Source organism: Notamacropus eugenii, chromosome 5 (assembly GCF_028372415.1).
Source record: "Notamacropus eugenii isolate mMacEug1 chromosome 5, mMacEug1.pri_v2, whole genome shotgun sequence".
NCBI classification, from domain to species: domain Eukaryota; kingdom Metazoa; phylum Chordata; class Mammalia; order Diprotodontia; family Macropodidae; genus Notamacropus; species Notamacropus eugenii.
This window is the reverse complement of record NC_092876.1, coordinates 20,988,912-21,007,899: the sequence shown is the minus strand read 5'-3', so window position 1 is coordinate 21,007,899 and position 18,988 is coordinate 20,988,912. Positions and strand designations below refer to the sequence as shown.

General features: G+C 40.7%; 2 protein-coding genes across 2 annotated transcripts in view; both read right to left on the bottom strand.

Moving 5' to 3' along the window:
- LOC140508351 (uncharacterized) overlaps positions 1-7,509 on the bottom strand; it is a 60,497-nt gene extending 52,988 nt beyond the window's left edge. The window contains exon 1 of the mRNA XM_072616197.1: positions 7,326-7,509. The gene's annotated coding sequence lies outside the window, so the exon portion shown is untranslated. The remainder of the gene's footprint in view (positions 1-7,325) is intronic.
- A 6,873-nt stretch (positions 7,510-14,382) lies between these two features.
- On the bottom strand, positions 14,383-15,440 carry LOC140507390 (uncharacterized). The gene has a single exon (XM_072615489.1). It carries the CDS (start codon positions 15,438-15,440, stop codon positions 14,634-14,636), a length of 807 nt encoding a protein of 268 aa, XP_072471590.1. The 3' UTR covers positions 14,383-14,633.
- Between the last annotated feature and the right edge of the window lie 3,548 nt (positions 15,441-18,988).

Genomic DNA, 18,988 nt, shown 5'->3' with positions numbered 1-18,988 from the left:
ATTCCCTCCCAAGCATCTGAGCAGAGCTAGGTCTTATCTTTAGATTGACGATGGGTGAAACACTGGCCCAGTGTTCTAACCTTAGACCATCTTGACAATGACATCTTGATGCCCAGGGTAAAGCAGGGTACTTTATCCAAATGCACTGTCAGGGGAGGCTAAGACATGGAAGACTGCAGCAAGTCAGCTAGCAAAATGCCACAACAAATTAAAACTCACAAGTGAATTATAAGTTGGGCACCAAGTACCACAGGTCCACACAGTCACAAGTTTCAACTACATAGACTCAAACCAATTTTAGTCTTTCCCACTAGTTTGAAAACAGGAAGGTCCAGCAACTGTAATTCAAGTAAGCAGACAGCAATGATACAGCAAATGCTTGTTGACTTCTTGACCCACTGGGTACCAGGCACTAACCTAGGACCTGTGGTGCAATGTTGTGAACCTGGTTAATGAAAAGGTTGGTGGTGCCCTTGAAGACCACTAGGTGGCAGAGTGGACTTAGCGCTCACCCTCGAGTCAGGAAGGCTCATCTTCCTGAGTTCAGATCTAGCCTCAGACACTCAGCTGTGGGACAAGTTCCTTCACCCAGTTCCTCATCTGTGAAATGAGCCAGAGAAGGAAATAACAAACCACTCCAGTATCTGTGCCAAGAAAACCCCAAATGAGGTCATGAAGAGTCAACCAAACAACACAGAAAACCCTGATAGAAGCAGGAAGGTTTAAAAGAGGAGTCATTCAAATGGTGGAGGGGACGTGGGAAAAGTGAGACATTAATGTACTTATGGAAGTGTTGGAAACTGACTAAACCACGCTACCGAGTAACTTGGAACTATGCCAAAGGGCTATAAAACCACGTAATGACCTAGCGATACCACTACTGGGTCTGCATCCCAAAAGAGATAAAAAACGAAAAGGAAAAGGACGTGTATGAACAATGTTTATAGCAGCTCTTTTCTGCGGGTAAAGAATTAGAAGTTGAGGGAAGACTCACCAACTGGGGAACGGCTGAATAAACTGTGGTATGTCATTATGAAGGAATTCTATTACACTCTAAGAGATGACGAGCAGGATGCTCTCAGAAAGATCTGAAAAGATTTACATGTGTTGAAGCAAAGTGAAATGAACTGGGTACAAATCAACAGCAATCAGCAGGGAATGATGTGGCTATTCTCAGCAATACAGGGATCTGTGATAGCTCTGAAGGACTTAGGATGAAAAAAGTTATCTGTCCCCAAAGAACTGATGGTATCTGAATAGTGATCCAAGCAAATTTTTGGGTTTTTTTCACATTATTCATTTTTCTTGTGGTTCTTTGTCTATGTTTTCATTCATGACATGACTATTATGCATTTGTTTTACATGACTACACATATATAACCCAGATGGAATTGCCCGCCTTCTCAATGGGGGGGGGGGAGGTTAGAGAGAGAGGAAGGAGTTAATTTGGACCTCAAAGTTTTAAAAACAAATGTTAAAAAATTGTTTTTAGATGTAATTGGGGAAAAATTAAATACTAAGTAAATACAAAAAGAGAAGTCATTGAGGGAGAAAAGATGATATTTCCTGCTTTAGATATGTTGAATTCAAGATAGCAGAATTGCCTGGCCTCTGAGGTCTTCTCCAGCTCCAATAATTCTTCTGATTCTATGGCAATAATAATGTGTGTTGGAGTCATTCAGTGGAGTCCAATGTGTCGTGACCCTAAGGAGGAAACTGAGACAAATAGGGTTAGGTGACTTGCCCAGGGTCACACAACCAGTAAGTGGTCTGCCACTATGTTTGAACTCAGGAAGGTGAGTCTTCCACATCAGGGGCTCCATCCTCTTCTCCATCAACTTGGCCAGCTTGAAAGAAGGCCTGAGTTCAAATTCCACTGAGACATTGCACTCCTCTATAGTAATACAGCCTTTGTAACAGAGACCAAGGCTTTTGCAAACCCTATGCCCTGTACAAATGAGATAGTATGTCATCTAATCTAAGCCCTTAACTCATCAGATTGGAAAATGAGACCCTTGAGATGGAATACAAGTGAGCTGCAGACCTCTCAATCCTTTCCTTATTCCCCTTTCAGACACAGGCTCCTAAATGCCCTCTTTTCCAGCCCTTCCCCACACCCAGACAAACAGAAAACTATCCCCAAGTTCTGCTCCCTATAGCCTGCAAAGCTCCTCCCCTCCCTCCTCACATTAGTATCCTTCAAGACAGCTCTCAAATCCTCCCTTCTGCAGGTCTGCCCTGGTTTTCTTTCTCCATCCACAGCTGCTAGTGCCTTCCTCTGAGATTACCTTCCACATGTCTCCTCTCTCTACATGCTTCATCACAGTAATTCTTCACTTGTTATGAGCCATGTGTGTTCTTTCATTGCCAAAGAAGACCATGCCGTCAGAGAAATAATGACATGACTTGCATTTGACTGCGTTTTTTTTTGAGTGAGGGAGGGCTGTGCAGCTCACCAGCCTCACTTCTCCTTCAGAGCCATCTGAATCCAGTGACCAGATATTCATCAGGATGACTGGAGATGACCAAGGATAAGGCAATTGGGGTTAAGTGACTTGCCCAAGGTCACACAGCTAGTGAATGTCAAGTGTCTGAGGTGAGATTTGAACTCAGGTCCTCCTGACTCCTGCACTGGTGCTCCATCCACTGCACCACATAGCTGCCCCTCCTCTTTAGTAGGTAAATGCTAAGACACTCTGGCATCTCTAGTGTATAGAATACAAGCTCTCTATTGGACCACCTCCAACCTAAAGTGGTCAGACTCTTAGATAAATGCAGACAGCTGCAGCTCTAGAAATCATCCCTTAATGAGGGAAATGTATATTTTCTAAGGAAAACAAGTCCATCAACTTGAAACAAAATAGTAGGAACACTTACACTGAAGACACACAGCTGATTACAGGATAGTAGAACAGTGGCCATTTCCCCCTGCAGAGACCAGAAGTCACTGGCCTCCCATTCTCTCATTCCCAATAGAAAAGAGGAGATATTCTCGAAGTTCAGTTCCTATGACACATTGCAATAGGGAGGTGGTGGGAAAAGTTTGCTAATTACCTTTCATACTAAGACAGGCAGGGTAAACACAGTCCAGTCTTTTCCTTCTTCCCAGATCTATGACCCTATGGTTAATTCTTCAACAACTGTCCAGCCAGGTGAACATAATTCCTTGGAACAGTCACAAAACACATTTAGGGTCCTTGTATCAAGTAATAAACCACACCATGAGAACAGGCAGTGGGCTGGCAACTGGGTAAAGTCAAAGTCCCTTAGAATATCCTCTTCCACAGGAACATTCATCACTGTCTTCTTAGGGTTTATTAAACAGCCATACTCAGGAATACCTTTTGCCAGAGTCCTAAATTTGAGGGGGGAAATGTTGAACAAATTGTGGGAGGAAGGAAAAGTTCCCTAATAGAGATTTTTGAAAGAGCCATTTTAGGTACTATTGGCTATCAACCGAAACCTCTAAGAAGTAAAAAAGGAAATTAAGGGGTTTTTGAAAATTGATCTACAGAATAGATTGGATCAGAAGTCCTATAGAAGTCCGTGGAACATTCATGTTAAAGACATAGGACCTCCTCTCCAATCACCAGAGGCATCTCCGTCCAAAGGCAGAAAAAAGACAAAATGAAAAAAATCTCTACATTTCCAACTTTTGTCAAAGAGAATATACAAGGAACAACTGCCAAAGCTATCAAAAGCAAATAATCACATGAGGGTGTCCCTGAAAGCTTAAGTCCAGAATGGCAAAATAATCATGCCATGTCAGGTAGTGAGATGCCCATCCCTGGAGATCTTCACTCAAGGGTTGAGTCCTCTATAACTTGTTGAGCACGTTGTAGAGGAAAATCTTGTTTGGATCTGGGCTTAGGCCAGACATTCCTGAGCTCTTTTGATTTCAGTACCTTTTCGCATCCTAAAAATTATTGAGGACCCCCCCCCAAAGAACTATTTTTATTAATGAAGCTATATGCATATGCATATTTTAATATTTTCCTCATTAGAAAATGTGTATTATCATGAAAAGGTTATTATTATGTATGCTAATATGAAAATAGCATGTGATATGAAGTTTGTATACTATCACGAAATTAGTTTATTGTATCTTGATACAAAAATAGATTATTGTGTATTAATGTATTATTCTATATTAATATGAAATGGTTTATTATGTACATCATCATAAAAAGTTTATGTGAATCACGAAAATAGTTTATTATTATTAAAAAATTGGATCTCCAAGACTCCTAGAAGGGTTCATGGAGATACCCTGGGGCCTTGGGATCACCAACCTACTTTGAGAATCTCTGGTTTTGTTCCTGATTCTAACTCCTGTGGTGTGGTTTCCCTGTTTTCAAAGTATGCTAGGAAACAGGGAAAGTATCTGGTAACTGAGTATCCTTAAGAATCATTTGCTTCTTGGGCTGCAAGCAAGTCCTGGAATCCTGGAAAATTGTCATTAAATCTAGGAGAGCTGCCAAGCTTACTTAGAGCATTTGAAGTGAGTTCCTAATGGCAATTTTATGTAGTGTGAATGGAGACCCATAATCAAGCTCAGGAGGGCCAGGGTCCAAGCCCTGCCTCAGCTCAGGCTGGCAGAGACACCTTCAACAAGTCACTGAGAAGAGATAAATGATCTGCAATATTTCCAAGATCCAGGCAAGCTCTGATATTCAGAGATCCGGGATCATCTCCCAGAAGACAGGCACTGACCCCCAGAGATCTCCCAATATTCATAAATTACATAGCAACTCCCACATCATTCCTATATAGGGTAAACTCCCCCAGAACAAGGACATTTTTTTTTTCCTCTCTCCAGGAATGTGTGCTCCTCCTCCATGCGAAGAAGACCATGCCATCAGAGAAATGATGACAAGACTTGCACTTGACTTTGTTTTGAGTGAGGAGGCCTGTGCAGGTCGCCAGCCTCACTTCTCCTCCAGATCCACCTGAATCCAGTGGCCAGATATTCATCAGGATGATTGGAGATGACCCAGGATGAGGCAATTGGGTCAAGTGACTTGCCCAAGGTCACACAGCTAGTGAGTGTCAAGTGTCTGGGGTGAGGTGTCTGGGGTGGAACAAATTCTGGGGAGAACCATTAGCATTTCATTGTCTCAGCAGATCCCCAACAAAGCCCAGAAGGCAAAAGGGAGGCTCACATGTATTTTACAGATGAAAACAGAGAGATCTGAGGGACTAGAAAGAGTTAGGGTAAATGGGGGTGGGGAGGAAGGAGAGAAGCTTCAATGACCACCAGTAGCTCCAAGCCCCTCCTAATCAACCCAGTGTAAAGAGAAGAGCGGGGTGAGAAATGGGGATGGGTGTGAGGGTCCAGGAATGGAGGCCAACAGAAATAAGGGAGCTGAAAGGGGAATTCCAGAATCTGGGGGAGTGGGAAGGGGGTGTGACTATAACAGCAATAAATGCTAATCCAAGGGAACAGGGGAAGGGTCTGAGGTGGGAGGAGGGGTGATTCCCCAACCCCCACACTCCCATTCCCTCTGCAGTCCAGGGTTCAGCAAAGAAAAAGACTTGGATTGTCAGGAAAGGCTTTCCAAAGGCCAGCTCCTGTAATGGGGTAGGCTAATGGGGGGCAGATCTTTGCTCTGGTGCTAGAGTCTATATCTCCTACTGCAGATACGGGCGTGGATTAAGGACAAGCTGAATAAATGAATTTTCATTCAGTCAGTCATTCACTGGGAGAGGGAGAGGAATTGAGAGCCAACTTCCAGGTCCACAGTCATTTAAGAGGCAGTCACAGATTCTTTGGCTCTGAGGATCCCAGTCCCTGCCCACTGGGTACTTAGAAATAAAGGTGAGCTTGGTCAGAAAGGGGTCACAGCACCAAGGCTCCTAAGATCCAAGATAAGGAAGACCCTCAGAGATCACCAACTTCCATGCCCCCCTCAGACAATAAGGCTGAACAGGCCAATCAATCAAAAAACATCAATTAAGCACCTATTAGGTGTTAACCTGGACAAAGTGCCTGGTCCAGAGTAAGATTTAAGAAAATATTACAACCTCAAACACTAGCTGTGTGACCCTGGGTAAGTATCTTAACGCTATTTGCCTCCGTTTCCTCATGGCAAAGCTCAGAGAGGTCACTGATTTCTCAAGGGTCACAAGGGCATTGAGGAACAGCCAGGAGTCCAGCCTGGGTGGTAGATCTATTCGGGAATTCCAAGATCATTTTCTCAAATCCTTACAATTCTCAACATTCCTCAGTTGGGAGTTTTTTCTGTTTACTTTTTTCCGAGGAAATGCATGTATATCTGACACCTGAAAGGGGCTTAGTTAGAGATCACCAAGTCTACCCCACGTTTTATGGAGGACACTGAGGTTCAGTGACTTACCAGCCAAGGCTAAGTGGAGAGTCTGGAACCAGAACTGAGAGAATCCTCCCTCAGACAGGTCCTGGCTAAGACTGATAAAGTCACTGCCCCTCTCAAGCTCAGTGTCCTCATCTGTGAATGGGGAGAACAGCCCCTGTCTGGCAGGGCTTTTGTGAAGGTCAAAGAGATGTCACATGTAAAGCACTGTCTAGTCTAGTATTGGGACCTGGGAAGCTGGATTCGAACCCAGGTCCTGATCCCAAATACAGAGCTCTTCCCCAACTCTACCAGGCAGCCTCCCAACCTGGGGATGGGGCAGGCTTCTGGAAAGGAGGATTTCTTGGGGAGGGAGGACCCGAGACTAAATGCTTCAATTCCTGGTCCCAAGGGAGGACGGCAGACCCTGCGGGGCTGGGGAGACCAGGGGGTGAGAGGGGTGGGAGGGCACCTGAAGCCCAGACTTACTTTCTCTGGCCAAAGACTCCCGGTTGTTGGACGTCTCCTCGGTCCTGCTACAGAACTGGGGGAAAGTAGACACTAAAGAGTCCCCAGGATTTATATCCGTCCTCCCTCCGCCCCTTTGCCTCCCCAGCCAGCCCAGGTTAATCTTGGCTCCTCCCAGTAGGGGGGGCGGGGGAAGTAAGGGGGCAGGGCCCAAGGCTCCCCTTTCCCAGCCTGGATTAGTGGCGTGGCCTGGGGTCAGTGCTGCTGCCCCCGCCCCAATTATGCAGAGTTGCCTCCAAGCTTCCTTTGAGGTGGGGGATCTGACCCCAGACCCGCCCCCGCCCCCGACTGAGTCAGATTGAGGACTCCCCGGACCTCGGTCTGCCTCCAGCCCCTCGCCCATCTGGTCCGGCCCCAAAGGTCTGACTATGTCCTCCGCCCCCCACTCAGTAAACTCCTGTGGCTCCCTATTGCTTCCAGGAACAAACACAAAATGCTCTGCTTGGCATCCAGGGCCCAGCCTAGCTTGGCTCTCTCCCACCTTACCGGTCTTCTTACACCTTTCTCCCCCACATTTCCTCCTGCAGGTTTCACTCCCAAGACCTCCCAGCTCCCGGCATTCTCTCTGGCTGTCCCCCAAAGCCTGGGACACTCTCCCTCCTCTGCTCTGACCACTGACCTCCCTGGCTCCCTTTAAGTCCCACCTTAAAATCCCTCCATCTACAGGAACCTTCTCCAACCCTCTTCTTTCCAATGTTAGTTACGTCCTATTTATCCTCTAAATAGTTCACATTGTAACCATTTGCACGTGGTTTCTCCTCCGGCTAGTGACCTGCCTGGGGGCAGGGACGGTCTTTTGCCTCTTTGTATCCCTGTGCTTAGCACTGTGCCTGGGACCTGGTTATCCTTCAGTCTCCTTTGACTGTCCCTTACCCTGGGTGGTGCAGCTACAAACAGTGCCCTGAGGGCTAAAAAGAAAATTAAAAGTTGCTTTTCCAGTACTTTGTGAAGCTCCTAGTTTATTCTGTAACCTGAAGGTGCCCTAAAGTCCTTCCCCCATTATGTTGAACCAGTATCAAAAGAATTGCTTTTGTCTCCCTTATCGTGTGTCCCCGGCCTCCTTTGTTCTTTCACCTGTCCTTAAATCCTTAAACTGTAACACTTCCCCTTTATCCTCATCCTGGGTCATAAAATTTCCCTTGTTTCCCTTATCTTGCCTCTCCTATCCAGTCATCCATATTCCTCATCCTGTGCCTCAGTTTTAACATCCATAAAAATCTCTGGCGTTCCATCCCTTTCTGAAATTTCCATAAAAGCATAACCCCCCTCAAATATCAGGGTCTCACTTACCTTTCTTGCTGGGAGACCCTTACTGCTTTTGCATGTAAAATAAAGCTCCCAATGGCTACAGAGGAGGTCTAAGTGAATTCTTTTACACCTAGACCCACTGTACCAACTCTACACCTTGTCAGGGGGACCACAGCAGCCAATATTGTACATGGGGTTTACCAGGCAGTTATTCTCCTGTGGTTTGCCATTTGGATTAAGGCCAACACACTTAACCGACCTGCCCAAGGTCACACAGCTATTATGGATGGGAAAGGAAAAAGATGTGCAAGGGCTTCTGAAAACAAGTTAGGGATTCTGTTGAGGTCTGAGGAACCATATGAGGTTTGGAGTGCTCAGATCCCAAAATACCAGCACTTGGTGTCCTGCCGACTGAATTCGACTCAAGACTTCTTCCAGCCAAAGTAAAACAAAGTTTATTAAAGATTCGCCATATTCAGTTGACTCTTAAGGAGCCTAAGCATTTGTGATGCTTTGGCTGACAAGCCTGGATTTAATCTGAGCACCTTCATGGAGGAGAGATGGAACTTATATACAGATAGTCCATGGGAAAGATGTAGAGGTGGTCTAGTAGTCTGGGAGGAGGATCTAAGGAGGATCTTCATGAGACTGGGGTAACTAGTAATGTAATCAAGGGTGGGAAACAGTTGGAGCCAATTGGGAGTATCAGGCAATGCAGGGCTTGGGTGGGAAGCAAGAGATAACAGACAATGGAAGGCCAGGCCAGGCCATGGGCAACAGGTTTGAGTATGAAAGGCCAGATTAAAGGGGGAAGATTCAAGGTGAGTTCAGGGAGGTTCCCAGAGTCTGAACCCCCTCAATCCAAGACAGAAATTATCAGTGAAGAAAAGCATGGTCTTCCTCTAATGATTGTTCATCCTAAGAATAAATACAGTGCCGTCAAGAATCATGACTCAGAACACCTAATGAAAAAGTTTTGTAAATTCTTGGGAATTTAAAAAATCAGGAAAAGTTTAATAAATACTTTAATTGCTCCAAAGTTCAATACCAGAAAAAAGGAAACTAAACTGAAATGCAAATTATAAATAGAAGATAAATCAGGAGTTTTAAATCAAAATGACAAATAAGTGAAATGAGATTTTTATCTACATAAGAGACTTTAAATCAATACAACTTCTAAAAAAAGTCAATCATGTCATTCTGCTCAAAATGGAAAAAATGAAATGGAAGAGCACTGAATGCCAAGTGCATTGGCTGAATATCTGTTCTTCACGTATTAGGTGAATAAATAGATGAGCCCTCCCATGTATCCAAATATTTAGAGATGTCTCCCCTCTCTTGTATATCCATCAGTCTGCCTCCTGACCCCTGATGCTCAGTGTTCTCAGATTCTAGCAGCACGTTGAAATCATTGATTTTTCATTAATAGTGTCAGTATCTCTCTTATGCATTAGCTCAACCTCCAACCCCAGGTCATAAAATGTGACATTTTTGCTGAACAAAGATCCCTCCTTTCCCTACATAATTACTTTCGTATTTCTATCATTAAATAATACAGTGAAGGAATTTGCAAGCAATCATAAAGCAATGGTAGCAGCTGTTTTTAACCATAATACTTGTCAACCTGGAAGTTTGGTTAAAAATGGCAAACAGGCTAAATGTATATTGTTTATTCCCTTAAAGCTAGTGTTTACATGGCCATGGAGCCAGAAGGAAAACCTCTGACTGTCTGATGGAAGAATGACCAGGCTTAAATACACTTTACTATGAGAAAGGAATTTCCTTTCACTTTATATTATTTGCTGTTTCCATCTTTACCTAGATCCTGTACCTGGAATTTAGAATCTTTTCAAATATGAGGGTTCAACCATAAAATGAACTCATCTCCCCTTTAAAATTATTGGACAGTTTGATTGATATGGCACTAAGTAAGTAAATTAATTTAGGTGGAATTGTCATTTTTGTTATATTAGCTCAGCCTACCCATGAGCAACTGATGTTTTTCTACTTTCTTAGATCTGACTATATTTGTGCAAGAAGTGTTTTGTAATTGTGTTCATACAGTCCCTGGATTTATTTTGGCAGGTAGGCTCTCAAATATTTTATAATCTAGATTAAATGGGATTTCTCTTTATTTCTCTTGCTGTTGGGCTTTGTTAGTAATATATAGAAATGTAGAAGATTTGTGTGGGTTTATTTTGTTTTATGGGAGTTCATCCCATTCACATTCAGTTATGATTACAATTTGTCTTTCACTCCATTCCCTTTCCTACTCCTCCTCGTTTCTCCCTTTTCCCTTCCCCTTTCCCCTCCACAAGTTTTAATTGACCACTGCCTCCCTCAGTCTTCCCTCCCTTCTTTCAGCTCCCCTCCCTTTTAATTCCTTTTCCTTTACTACTTCATACCTCCCCTTTTGTCCTCCCCTCCCTTTTCTTTCCCCCTTCCCCTCCTACTGCCTATTGAACTAGTTGTATTTCTATATTAACTGAGTTTGCTGTTCCCTCCTTGAACCCAGTCAGATGAGAGTAACTTTCAAACAATGCTTATGTCCCTCCCCTCTTTCCCTCAACTGTAAGATATTTTGTGATCAGGTAGGATTTATCCCAGGAATGCAGGGCTGGTTCAATATTAAGAAAACTATTAGCATGATTGATCATATCAACAACAAAACTAACAGAAACCACATGATTATCTCAATAGATGCAGAAAAAGATTTTGACAAAATACAGTACCCATTCCTATTGGAAACAATGGAGAACATAGAATAAATGGAATCTTCCATAAAATAATAAGCAGTATCTACCTAAAACCTTCAGCAAGCATTACATGCAATGGAGATAAGCTAGATGAATTTCCAATAAGATCAGGGGTGAAACAAGGGTGTCCATTATCACCACTGTTATTCAATATGGTACTACAAATGTTAGCTACAGCAATAAGGGAAGAAAAAGAAATTGAAGGAATTAGAATAGGCAAAGAAGACACCAAGTTATCACTCTGCAGATGATATGATGATATACTTAGAGAATCACAGAGAATCAAATAAAAAACTACTTGAAATAATAAACAACTTTGGCAAAGTTGCAGGTTACAAAATAAACCCACACAAATCTTCTGCATTTCTATATATTACTAACAAAGCCCAACAGCAAGAGATAGAAAGAGAAATGGCCATTTAAAGATAGGGTAGACACTATAAAATATTTGGGAGTCTACCTGCCAAAACAAACCCAGGGACTATACAAACACAACTATAAAACACTTTTCACACAAATCAAGTCAGATCTAACTAAGTGGAAAAACATCAGTTGCTTGTAGGTGGGCTGAGCCAATATAATAAAAAAGACAATTCTACCTAAATTAATTTACTTATTCAGTACCATACCAAACTATCAGATATTTATTTTGTAGAGCTAGAAAAAATAGTATTAAAATTCATCTGCAACAACAAAAGTCTAGAATATCAAGGGAACTTATGAAAAGAAATGAAATGCTACGGAAGGTGGTCTAGCTCTACCAGATCTCAAATTGTATTATAAAGTGGCAATTATCAAAACCACTTGATACTGGCTGAGAAACAGAAGGGTAGACCAATGGAATAGGTTAGGCACTCAAGACACAGTAATCCATGAATACATCAATTTGCTGTTTGATAAACCCAAGGATCCCAGCTTCTGGGACAAGAACTCACTGCTTGACAAAAATTGCTGGGAAAATTGGTTGAGTGTGGCAGAAACTAGGCATAGACCAATTCCTGACACTATACACAAGAATAAAGTCCAAATGGGTACATGACCTAGGTATCAAGATTGTTACTATAAACAAATTAGTGGAGCAAGTGTATCTATCACAGTTATGGAGAAGGGAAGAACTTTTGACTAAAGAAGAGATAGAAGACATTATGAACTGCAAAACAGATAATTTTGATTGCATTAAATTGAAAAGTTTTTGCACAAACAAATCCAATGCAATCATAATTAGCAGGGAAGCAGAAAACTGGGAAAGAATTTTTGCAACATGTCTGTGATAAAGGCCTCATTTCTAAAATATATAGAAAACTGAGTCAAACGTACAAGAATATAAGTCATCCCCCAACTGATAAATGATCCAAAGATATGTATGAACAGTTTTCAGGGGAAGAAATTAAAGCTATCTAGAATCAAATGAAAAAATGTTCTAAATCACAATTAGAGAGATGCAAATCAAAAGAACTCTGGGATACCACATCATACCTATCAGATTGGCTAACATGACAAAACAGAAAGATAATAAATATTGCATATATGTGGGTGAGCTGGAACACTAATTTCTTTGTTGGTGGAGCTGTGAGCTCATCCAACCATTCTGGAAAGCAATTTGGAACTATGCCCAAAGGGTTACAAAAATGTGAATACCCTTTGACCCAGCTATACCACTTCCAGGACTGTATCCCCAAGAGATCATAAAAATGGGAAAGGTTCCACAGGTACAAAAATATTTATAGCAGCTCTCTTTGTGGTGACCAAAAACTGGAAATCAAGGGGATGCCCATCAATTGGAGAATGGTTGAATAAATTGTGGTACATGAATGTAATAGAACACTATTGTGCTATAAGAAATGATGAACAGGAAGACTTCAGAGAGGTCTGGGAAGACTTATACGAACTGATGCTGGGTGAAAGGATCAGAACCAGGAGAACTTTGTACACAGCAACAACCATAGTGTGCAAAAAATTTTTTCTGGTAAATTTAGTACTTCATTGCAATGCAAGGACTTAAAAAATTTCCAATGGTCTTGGAAGGCAAAATGCCTTCCACATTCAGAGAAAGAACTATGGAATTCAATTTGGAAGAGTATAAAAGTCTTCAAAATTCAGAAGAAATAAAATGTTTGGGCCAAGGGAGGGAGGAAGAGGACAAGGGAGGGATCCATAGAGGGGAAGGGAACAGGTAAAAGGGGGATATAGAAGGATATTTAGATTTATGGGAGGACAGGGGAGGGATCCATGGAAGGGGTAGGCAAGTAACAGGAGTTCAAGTTAGTGGCTAGAAGTACCGTAGAGGTGGCAGTAGGGATAGGAAGCAAAGATATGCACATATAAAAAAACAAAGATCAGGAGTAGAGTCTAAGTCTCTCTACATGTATGTATGTGTGTATATATCTACAGCTATAAGCATATCTAAATTTGATTGTGGGCTCTTGGGAAGCTGGGGGGAAGGGAAAAAGAACAAAATTTAAAAAGTGTACAGCAAAGAACAAAAGAACTCAAAAGGAAGCAAAGAAAAGATGGACAATTTTCAACACAAGGATTATTTATTTATCATACCAGCTTTCTTGAAATGAAAATTTTATACATAACTTCAATCATCTCTTATGTTCTGTTATGCACATGACATGTTTTCTTTTTCTTAACTTTGTGTTTAAGTTCCAATACTTAAGTTTATGATATGTTTTTGGTTATTTTTTCAAGTCTGTATTTGTGTTCTGGCATTTCAGCTCCCCCCCAAATTTAATAAAATAAAAAAATGCAAAATAATTAACCAAATAAAGTAAGAGCTTTCCTGATGTCACAACAAATATTGTTCTGTTTAAAGTGAGAATGGTTCTCATAGTGTGAATCTACATAAGCGTGTATGTATATACATATATATTCCTTATTTTGCCTTCATTTTCATCCCCAAACTTTCCCTGTCCTCTGTAATTCAGCTAACAAGAACCAAGATCCATACCCACTCTGCTCCAGGACCTGGTTGATGAGTGTTATCTGTGCCCTAAGACCCCAATACCCAGTCAGTTTTAATGAAGAAACTAATGATAATGATAAGAAATTAACTGTAGGGAGAGAAGCAGAGAAAAATCCTCTGACGAGGTTTCTGTCTAAGAGGTTCCTTTGGCTCTCTTACTTAACCTCTGAAAAGATCTCCTCAGTCCTGCTGACAAGTGTTCAGAGATTCTGTGTGGTTACAGTTTAAGGAACTAGCACCTGTCCCAGTCAAAGTAAAGAAATTTATGCATTAAATTTTAAATAAGGAGTTTTATCTGCCATCATTTAGAAAATCATAAAATTTTATCTGTTAATAATTAGCAAATAGTGAAGTTACATTTTTGAACCAATTATTCACTGGATGTAAACTAGTGCTCGCTGTATTTGTGTAAGCCTCCAGAATGTAGTATTCATGCTGATTGTCCACCTTACCCAACATTCCACCAGCTTGCCTCCCCAACATTTCCTGTGATAGTTGCTCCCTTCTACTTAGTGGATTAAAGCTTTTTAACTCCGACTGGCAATCTGTCCTCTAAATCCCACCTACAAGTGGCCAGATGTACTGCCCCTTCCTCTGGCCTACCTATAGACAAGACCAAGGGGAAGGTTGAAAACCTATCAAATACTTATTTGGATATAATTGAGAACATATGTGCATGTGATGAATTTTGTCTCCAATGACTGTATTGAATGAATGGAAAGGTTAATGAATACTGCATAAAATTGAACCAATTCTGTTGAATATTATTGTCACATAAACACATTAAGCATACTCTGCCATAATATGTGATGAAGGAAGTTCCTAGGGTTTCTCCCCAGTATGAATTCTCTGATGTTTAGCAAGGTTGATGTTCCGTGTGAAAGCCTTTCCACATTGATTACATTCATAAGGCTTCTCTCCAGTGTGGATTCTCTGATGTGTAGTGAGATGACAGCGCATTGTGAAAGCATTTCCACACTGATTACATCTATAAGGCTTCTCTCCAGTATGGATTCTTCGATGGCCAGCAAGATTAGACCTCTGTGTAAAAGTTTTTGCACATAGATTACATTGGAAAGATTTCTCTCCAGTATGGATTCTCTGATGTGTAGTGAGTTGGGAGCTCACTCTGAAAGCCTTTCCACATTCATTACATGTATAAGGTTTCTCTCCAGTGTGGATTTTCTGATGTGCAGAAAAACTATAACTATGTGTGAAAGCCTTTCCACACTGATTACATCTATAAGGTTTCTCTCCAGTGTGCAGTTTTTGATGTGTAGCAAGATGGCCCTTCTGTGTGAAAGTCTTTCCACACTGATTACATTCATAAGGCTTCTCTCCAGTGTGGATTCTCTGATGCGCAATAAGCAAGGAGTTATGTGTGAAAGCCCTTCCACTCTGATTACATCTATAAGGTTTCTCTACAGTGTGGATTTTTTGATGTGGAGCAAGATGGCCCTTCTGTGTGAAAATCTTTCCACACTGATTATATCCATAAGGTTTCACTCCAGTGTGGCTTCCCTTTCTATGGGACTGAAAAAGCTTTCCTTCTTCTGTAAGGCATTTGCTATAATCACTATCTGGAACACAGTGATTCCCTGAGGTCTTTTTCTTCCACTGATGTAGCATGGAAGACTGTCTCATTTTTTTTGCAATTTCAAATTCATAGTCACTCTTTGGATTTTTAGCTACTTTGAGAATAAAGTCATGAATGTCACTTGAACTGAAGTCCCTGGGACCATCACTCATGAATCTTTGCTGGTCATGCTCTTCCAAAAAAATTCCCAGCTTTCTAGTTACTTTATTTGCTTCAAAACTGGTCTCTACAATCAAAAAAACCAAACATATAAACATGAAAAAGATATATACAAATAAATGTAACAGCAATGGTTACTGACAATGTTAATAGCTCATGACCCCATTCACTGACAGAAAGGCAACAGAACTTCATGGATATACTCTTGGAGCAAATGTTGGCATTACATGGAGTATGTTACTTTAAGGAAAAGAAACAGAAGATGTGAGAGTGCAAAGGTGATGTGCACCATCAATGCCTAAATATTCACATTCAACAAATGCAGCAGCCCCAAAGTAAGATCACTACCATAAGATTTAATGGCAACAGCTAAAAGTGACTCTTTATGGGAGAACACTTTCTGGCTAAGTTGGAAGAGAAGGCTGAGACAAAACATAGTATGTAACATTCCAGCAGGAAAAGAGTGGCCAGCTTTCAGAGTTTTATCATATAATACCGCATAAACTCATCTGGGCTCTCAGAACACAAGTAAAATCAAAATTGGTTTTGATGAAAACGATGAAGAAATTCAGAAGGTACTAAGTAAAAAATGAGAACTTGATAGACCCACCAGTAGGTTATTTCATCCATCTCTAAGAAGGCTGTATTTAACTGCAGCAAAAGTTAAAGGGAAGCAAAGCTTTGAGAGATTCAGGATTCTTGGCTCAGTAAGAAGGTGGAAGGAATTTAGTTTTATGCTGATTGTAACAATCCCAAGCACTTGTATGATGCCCTGAAGGCAGTGTAAATTGTCCTTCATTCTCAAAGAGGACCATGGCATCAGGAAGATGATGCCATGACTTGTATTTGAATTGGAATTGAGTGAAGGAGAGCTGTGAAAACTCACCAATCTCACTTTCTCCTCCAGAGCCATTTGAGTCCAGTGGCCAGATGTAGATTAAGATAACTGTAGTAGGGACATCTTGTTTGTTTTTAAGCCAAGGTCTTTTCAGTTTCTCACTTTGACTGAGGAAATGAAGATTCAGTGATTAGGACTGTTTAATTAGTGAGTCAAGTGATGGTCCCTTCAATAAAAAAAAAAAAATCAAACTTTGTTGGGAAGACCTTCAAGTCACTGGCCTGAGGAGAAACCATTGCTATTTACGTTCACTCAGTCATCAGTCACCCCATCCCGTGCCCCCCCCCCAAAACAGAGTGCTGCTTGGACAGAGACTTCTTGTTGACCAATAAATGAGAGCCAGAGTGAATTTAAGGTTGAATGGTTATGGTTTGTCTTTTGTTCTGGAAGAGGACCCTGACATCAGGAAGATGATGCCAAGACTTGCAGCTGAACTGGATTTAAGAGCTGGAAGGATGTACCAGATCACCAGCCTAACATTCTCCTCCAGAGCCATCTGGGTCCAGGGTCCAGATAGACATCAGAAAAACTGAAGATAGCCAAGCACCCTAAAGACTATTTATGAGCCAAAGACCTATCCACCTATGGTACACCTCAACTACTCAGGGCTGATGGAACCACATGCATCAGTGACAAGGACACTTCTCAAATAGATGGTAACTCTATTTATTTGCTACTCTATCTAAACTGTACATCTACTCTGTTCCATTGATCTGCTTTTCTATTCCTAAGCCAGTACCAGAGAGGGTATTGATAATTACTGCCTTATACTACAGCTGAAGATCAGGTTCTGCCAAATTTCTTTCCTTCATATTATTTTTTCTTTATTTCCTTTCATATTCTTGACTCTTTGTTCTTCCAAATGAGTTTTTTATTATTTTTTCTAACTCAGTAAAATTAATAAGTTTTTGGTGATTTCACTGGGATGGCATTGAAGGTATGAATTAGTTGAGACCAAGGTTTGGGAAACTAATCTTCTAGGTCCTTGGGGACTGTGTTTTGACTGCATCCAAATTTTATATTATAAATCCTTTTATTAAGCGGATTTCTTTTGGGAAGTTTGGATCAATGAAAGAGCTGCACTTGAGGGCTCTAGGGCCACAATGGGCCTCAAGATCAGATTCCCTAACTCCTGGTCCAAATTTATTTTAATTAAGGTACCTCTTATTTTATTTGGTGACATAAAGTAATGCTGATCCTTTACAGGAATTAACATCATATTCTGCCACTTTGCTAATGTAATTGTTTCAAATAATTTTTTAATTGAGTCTTTGGGATTTTCCATGGATTTTATCACATCATCTGCAAAGAGATAGTTTTATAATCTCATTGCCTAGTCTCATTCCTTCTATTTCTTTTTTTTTCTTATTGCTATTCTATGATTTTCACTACAATTGTTGACAACGGCCATCCTGGGAAAGCTGCTAACTTCTCCAAATTATAAGTAACTCTTGCTGACAGTTGTAGGTATGTGGGGGTTTTTTAATCAGTGTAAAGAAAAATCCATTTCCCCTATAGTTTCAAGTTTTGCTAATAGAAATGTATATTCTCTTTGATCAAAAGCTTGTCTTCAGCTATTGATATATTCATATGATTTTTGTTATTAATGTAACAGATCATGTATTCCTTGGGTAAAACCATTCCTGCCTTCCTGGTATAAATCCCAGTTGGTCACAATGTAAAATCTCTGCATTTGGCATCCACAGACATTAATGAAATTGTTATACAATGTTCTTTTTTATTTTTCCAGACCTGACTACTAATATCATATTTGTTTCTTAAAAGGAGTTTGGTAGTTCCCTTTCTTCCCCTATTTTTCTAAATCATTTATTAAATACCTGAATTACCTGACTTCTAAAGGTTTGCTTGGATAGAATTCCCTTGAAAATCCTTCTGGTCAGTTGCTTAAACCTTAGGAAGCTCATTTGTAGCCAGTTCAATTTCTTTTTCTAAAACAAGATAATTTAGGTACTTTTTTTCCTGTTAATTTCATGGGAATAAAGTAACAGCATAAGTAGCCACCCCCTCTCATCTGCTCCTTCTATTTTACTTCTTCCTTGCAGGATGTGTTACTGTGTAATAACTTCTCCATTGTACCTGTACCTAGCCAACATTATTTTTTTGGAATCAACCCATCATACTCAACCCACATTAAACTTTTCTTTTAAACTACCCAAGAAATGATGGCATTATTAAAGGTACTCATAACATTTTCACACATAAAAAGTAAACAGTTTGACCTTGTTGAGTACCTTATAATGGATGTTTAATGTTCATCTTATGTTTCTCCTGGACCTTCCATGTTCAATTTTCCATTGAGTTGTGCTCTTTTACTCATAAATACCTGAATGTCTTTAACTTCATTAAATATCCTTTTTTTTAAATTCAGGATTATACTCAGCTTTGCTGAGTGATTTTTAGTTACAACCCCAGCTCCCTTTACCTGTGAAATATAATATGATTAGCCCTATGGTCTTTTAATGTAGAAACTTCTATTCTTATGTTATCTTGATTTTAGCTCCA

Bases quoted from the DNA above. Each gene is read 5' to 3' on its own strand.
- LOC140507390 (XM_072615489.1), bottom strand. From the start codon at position 15,440: ATGCTACATCAGTGGAAGAAAAAGACCTCAGGGAATCACTGTGTTCCA.